General features: G+C 40.9%; 1 protein-coding gene across 1 annotated transcript in view; it reads right to left on the bottom strand.

The window, feature by feature from the left end:
* Window positions 1–228: 228 nt before the first annotated feature.
* Window positions 229–6,000, bottom strand: part of LOC147679018 (solute carrier family 2, facilitated glucose transporter member 11-like) — a 649,876-nt gene continuing 644,104 nt past the window's right edge. Inside the window, exon 12 of the mRNA XM_086942752.1 lies at window positions 229–5,682. Coding sequence (XP_086798878.1) covers window positions 5,479–5,682 — 204 coding nt within the window. The 3' untranslated portion in view covers window positions 229–5,478. The remainder of the gene's footprint in view (window positions 5,683–6,000) is intronic.

The raw sequence follows: 6,000 nt of genomic DNA, 5'->3' as shown, positions 1-6,000 counted from the left end.
TATGGTTTATATAGTTTGCAAACCAAAATAATTCTGGAAACCTGGTGAGGTTCGATAAATTGCTAGAAATCCAAGGGTGAAGACAGAACTGGCTAGGCAAATTATTGTCTGATATCGCTATTAGACGTCAAAGCTAAAGATTTTGCTACAGTCATTTAGAAAGATCATACCAGATGGGCAGAGGAGAAGAAGCCAATTCCAATAAATCAGTCGGGCCTGGTAAGTAAGTAAGTAATAGTTTATTGTCTGGTCATTAAAGGTCAATTAAAACCTTTACAATTTCTCATAAAAGTAAAGTTATAGCAGCAAAGTTCATTATTTAAGACGAATTAAAATAACATTTCATAAAACATCTGTGCATTATGCCAACATCAATGATGGAATTATCAATAATTGTCGTCTAATACAGTACATTGATAAGGGGTTTCAAAGTTTCAGTATATTGACAGATTTTCAAATGATTTGCTAATACTGTCCTTTTTCAGTTCCTGAGAATTTTTAGGAAGGAAAAGAAAATGTAGAAGACTTAAAATTTGGTAAAACAAGTACTCAGGTCTCAGTTGAGGGATACGTGTGCAATTATCAGTTGCTTTATGTACAGCTGCAGCAGTATTTTGCTGTTGACTGTTTTGCTGGAGCATATGTTGTCCTGGTGAGGGGCAAACTAAATATGCGTTGTTTTCTGAGAAGTGACACTTAAAAAGTCATTTTCTTGCAGTGCTAAAGTGTTTAACGACCAAGTTTCTCCCCTACCGCTTCCATAAATTGCACAAAATGGCATGCTAGCTGAACGTCTCCACCTCTGAGGCATGCCATCACAGCTTGTCTACAGGCACCTTCCTTACGAAGATTAGCTTTAGTATTTGAAATTGTTCAGCTTGGAGTTCTCCGCAGATGCACAAAAGGTGTAATACACTTTCATTGGCTCCCTCACATAAACAGCATGTTGTCTGACCTGGCGATCGTTTCGAAGGGGAAGGTGCGGCAATGATGGTAAAATGTTCAGTTGGAGATAAAGATATTTTTCTTTCTTCCTCCCATTGAAACCTGCACCTAGGTAAGGTTGCGGGGAGGACTTGACATAGCTTTGCACAACAAACCCTCCGTGGATTCTTTCTGTGAGTACAGTGTTGTCTTCTACTAGGGATAGTTTTTTCACTGTCGTATTTACAATTTGTTTAAAACAATGATAGGACCCTGAGGCAGACCAAAGTTCCTCCAGGCCCAACCGCTCTTTTGGTGCTATCCGATAGCACATAGCTGCACAGTTCCTCTTTCGATATATTTCGTTCCATAGGCAGGAATTCAATATTCCTGCTTCGGCCCTTTTGATCTTGTGCCAGTGCTTGACATAAGCTCCTTTGCGTGCTAATTCTTGGTTTTTTAGCCCCAATTCTGACCTTATTTGGGCCAGTGAAAAATACTTAGGTAGATTAAAAAGCATTCTGGCCGCTGTTGAGACAGTGCTGTCTAATATGGCCGAATCTCTTCCCCTCAGGCACTCACTCCCAAAAGTGATTGCCGGAATGAGCTTTGCTTGCCAGACTTGTAAAAGTGGAGTAAGATTTGGGCCAGTGGTTTTATGTTTGATAGATTCCTCTATTGTCTATTATTACTCCTAAGTATTTATATTGGTCAACTACTTCTATTGTTGAGTTGTCCCGGTGCCAGCAGAAATGAGAGGTGTTCGTTCTTGGATGAAGCCTCATTACCTTAATTTTGTCGTAGTTGATGGTTAAACCATTGTTTACTGAATATCTATTGGTTGTGTCTAATAGATGTTGAAGGCCAATGGGGGTTTTCCTAACCAGGATGAGGTCATTTGCATACAGGAGGTTGGAGAGTGGCAGCCCTCTTATATTTGGTGCATGCGAGTTACAGGTTTCCGGTACAGACTATAGATCAAACCTGTACAAGTTGAAAAGTGTTGGTGCCAAGATGCACCCCTGTTTGAGCCCTGTGGTTGTTGGGATTTTCCGAGACAGGAACATACCATCTCCTAGCTTGACTTAAACCCACGTATTTGTGTGGAGAAGTATTTTTAACTGGTTTAGGAGAGCAGATGGTATTTTTTTTATCCTTGAGCTTCAGTCATAGTTTGCTCCTGTTGATTTTATCAAATGCTGATGAATAGTCAATGAAACACATGAATAGTGTTTTGCTAATTTTGCCCCATCTGCCATTAGGGACAGGGTAAGTATGTTTGTAGTTGTATCCATGCCCTTGCAAAAGTAGGTTTGATTGATGGGTATAATTGATTTTTCTTCTGTCCAGGCAATGAGGTCTTCCAGAAGTAGGCCAGCGTTTTAATAAGCTTGGCGGAATCCTATTAGGGCCCGGGGCACCCTCCCGCTTGCCTTTAGCTATCCTAGCCTTGATCTGGTCAGTTGAGAACGAAAGATGGTCGTTTCCTGGTGTAACATTTTGACTGCAAGGGATTGCCTCAAGGATATAGCGTGTGCTCTCTTTCTGATCGAATTGAATTGATGAAGCAGATCAGAGGACCAAGCTTCCTCTGTGAGGTGTGAGTTGATTCTGGAATGTTCAGATTGGCTAGGCTGTTTATTGTGCGCCAGAATCTTGCGCTGTTGTTTGATTTTGTGTCATGTAACAGTCTAGCCCACAGATTTGCGTCCGAATCACTTTTTGCCTGCCAGATTATTTTTTTCTTTTCTGCTTTGAGTTGCTCTAGTTCCCTTTGTAAACTCGGATCCTGACTTGTACACCGAAGCCTGCGTAATGTTTTGTTTATTGCTGTCTTGAAATTACGGAGATTTGGAGTTTTAGTAATAAGAAAAGGTTTGTCTTGATGGTCTAAAGACCTGTTTGTCGTTAAGGCTGGAAAAGCGCTTGCAGTGTGCTTTGCTCCTAATGGTTTAATGAATTTTTCCCAGTGCCTTATCTCATTTATGTAAGTCTCGTCCCTTTGTTCCCATAATGACTTTCGCTAAGGCCAGTAGTTCATCTAGTTGGTTTGTTTTGAATTTGATCCTCCTGAAATGGTCCGTATGTATGGACTCGGGGTCCACAGCAGGTTGGTCTAGTGGTGATCTAGTTATTCTTGTTGAGATTTCCTGTGGTAGGTGGGTACTTTGATCTTGGGTCCCTACCTGGAAGCCTGTAATACTACTGAAGAGTGATAAAGATACAAAGTTGTAGTCTATTAGCGTGCTAGAGATTGTGCTGTGAAATGTTGCCACTGGGGGCTGATCTCCCTGGAAACGCCCACTTAGTGCCACAAAGCTTAGGTGTTCCAGATCTTTTACAAAGTTCCTAGCAATTACTGATTGTTGCCTCTTGGTACTCAGCTCATGACACAGAATATCCCAGGCTTTGTGTTGTTCCTCAAGTAGCTCGTCCCTCACCTGTGGCCCCATTAAGTGCATGTTGAAGTCACCTGTCAGCAGTAGATTTGAAGTTGGTTCTTTTTCGGAGAGGAGCCTAATAATTTCTGCCTCCGCCATTTGGACTCCTTTAATTTTGGCACAAGGATGTATATAGGTGTTTAAGAGTAGTATTTGTTGTGTAGTATTTCCATCCCGTATACTCACTCTGAGTGTTTTAATTGCATTGGTGAAGGTGTCAACATCTTCAGTCGCTGTTACTGGTTTTATTGATGAATAGATTGTTAGACCACCCTTTAGATGTCCAAATGTGGAGTCTTTCACTGATGGAGTATGAGGGGTTTTGAAACCAGATAAATGTAAGGGTTCTTCTAACCATGTTTCTTGTAGCAGGATGAGATTGAAGCCTTGAAAGTAAACCAAAAGATCTTTATCCGATGTTTTATTGCCCAGCCCGTTTAAATTCCAGGACCAGATTCGTAGGTGATGTTTGCTTGGAGGTGGTTGTAAAGTGGAATGGCAGTAAACATCATGCTTCTCTCCTTTTTAATTGACCAAATAAGGGACAACATGCAAAACTCACATCTCTGTTTCATGGATTTCAAGGCAGCCTTCGATGCAGCAGACATGCATGTCCTATGGGCCAAAATATACACGTTCAGCATCCCTGATACGCTATTAGAAGCTAATGAGCTTCTCTACTCAAAGACATGGATCAGAATAAACCTGTGAGCTAGCGACAGAATAGCGGGAAAAATCCCAACAACGCAGGTCTGCAAACAAGGCTGTTTGGGTACCCTAGTTGTTTATTCTGTTTATGACCGACCTCTCATAAGCTCTGGACAGGGTCATATCACACTCATCTAGACTCAATACATTGGGTATCTCCAATTTACTCTCTGCGGATGTGCTAGCTTTTGTCAGCAAAACCAAGATTGGCTTACAGAAGATAATAAATACAATAGTACAGCATGCTGAAGCATACATGATGGGGTTAAATTACACAAAGATATTAACCTGGTTGATAATAAAGGATAAAAAATGCAACAATACAACTGCCACTGAAAGGATCAGCCCTTAGAAAACGTTGCAAAATATAGGTACCTCGGAGCCATAATGGATGCTAAAGGAATATTTGGAGAACTAAAATCACTAAACACAAGGAAAGGACTGACACTAACGTCAGCCTTTAGAGGTCTCTGTAGTGCCCTAAGAGGCCATAGTATATTACCGATTTTGATGGTGATATCTGCAAAGCTACTACCAACCCTGGCATATGGCTCAGAAGCATTCCTTGGCAGCAACTCAATGGCCATTGAACGAGCCATTCTAAGAACGTATACATTTTGTATTTCCCTCCCAAAATACGTATAACGTTCACAGATACACCTAGAGTTTGGAATTCCAAAACAAGTATTTTCAAGACATGGGGCTTGCTTGAAGATGTTTCGTAGATTCAAATTAGCTCTTAATGGAACTTTAAGTGAACAGTAGGGGAAGTAAAAGTTGGAGACTGTGTCAAGGTGAGAGCTCCTGTTGGTTGTTTGGAGTGGTCAAAGTACCCTAAGCCAATAAGACTTTTTTGCAATTATTTATTAATGCTGTGAAGACAGAACAAGTAAGGATTTGGAATTGTAGTCAAGGAGAAGTGTGGGGACAGGCTGGATTCTAGTTTGAGTGGCGAAAGGGCTGGTGACAATTTAAAAGGTTCTTATGTGCGCATGGCCACCAAAAACATTGACAAAACCTTTATGCTTACAGGACTGCATGAAAAATGTATTGTTCATATGTATCTAATTGTGTGATTTTAGTTGGGAAAGGAGAAGTAGGGTGAATATTTGATTGTGCTTTGAAAGACAAGCAGGGCTCTTGTCAGTTACTGCACAGGTTGTGGCGCTGAACTAAAAATGACATCTTCTTCAACGTGTACATTGTGTGACAGATATATAAAAATTCATGGCAGTGCCTTTCAATAAAAGCCGCTTGACTCCTGTGTTTCGTGCTTCTTCTTCATTGGCTCATTCTGAATGGCATGTGGTTGCCCGAGTTTCAGCTGGAGGAGACCACAGCTGAACCTGGTGTATCCTATAATAGATGGAGCTAGTATCCCATAATCTAGTGATAATTCTCCTGATCAGAGTTTAGTGGCAAGGATAGGAAAGTCATTGTTCTCCAGGTCCTCCTTCTTTTTACACTTCTGCAAGTTCAGATGGTTAAACGCTTCCATAATCTCCAGATTGGTCTTTCCCTTGGTTTCTGGCAAACACCCCCAGACAAAGACTGTCATCAACAGGGTGTACATCAGGAAAATTAGGAAACAGTATGTCCCCAGCCACTCCTGAAAGAGAAGACAAAAGTTCAAGGAGAATCCATTCTGCCAAAATGCAAGTCCACAAACATTTCACATCTTCTTTACCCTGAAACATAGACTCCACTAAGGTCTTTATACTTGTATCAGCCCTTTTGTGCATCTGGTTAAGTGATAATCCATTCTATTGAGTGCACAGAACATTCTTTGTACAAAGTGCATATGTGCATTATTTTTAGATTGTAAATGCCCTCAGTGTGGTGTTTCTTTCAAAACTGAATTGAAAAGATATGCCATTTTCCCCACAGCTTTTTTACTGGAACAGTGATGGATACAAGAAAACTGTTA

This window comes from Lissotriton vulgaris, chromosome 11 (assembly GCF_964263255.1).
Source record: "Lissotriton vulgaris chromosome 11, aLisVul1.2, whole genome shotgun sequence".
In the NCBI taxonomy this organism is placed as follows: domain Eukaryota; kingdom Metazoa; phylum Chordata; class Amphibia; order Caudata; family Salamandridae; genus Lissotriton; species Lissotriton vulgaris.
This window is presented reverse-complemented; position numbering and strand designations above follow the sequence as displayed.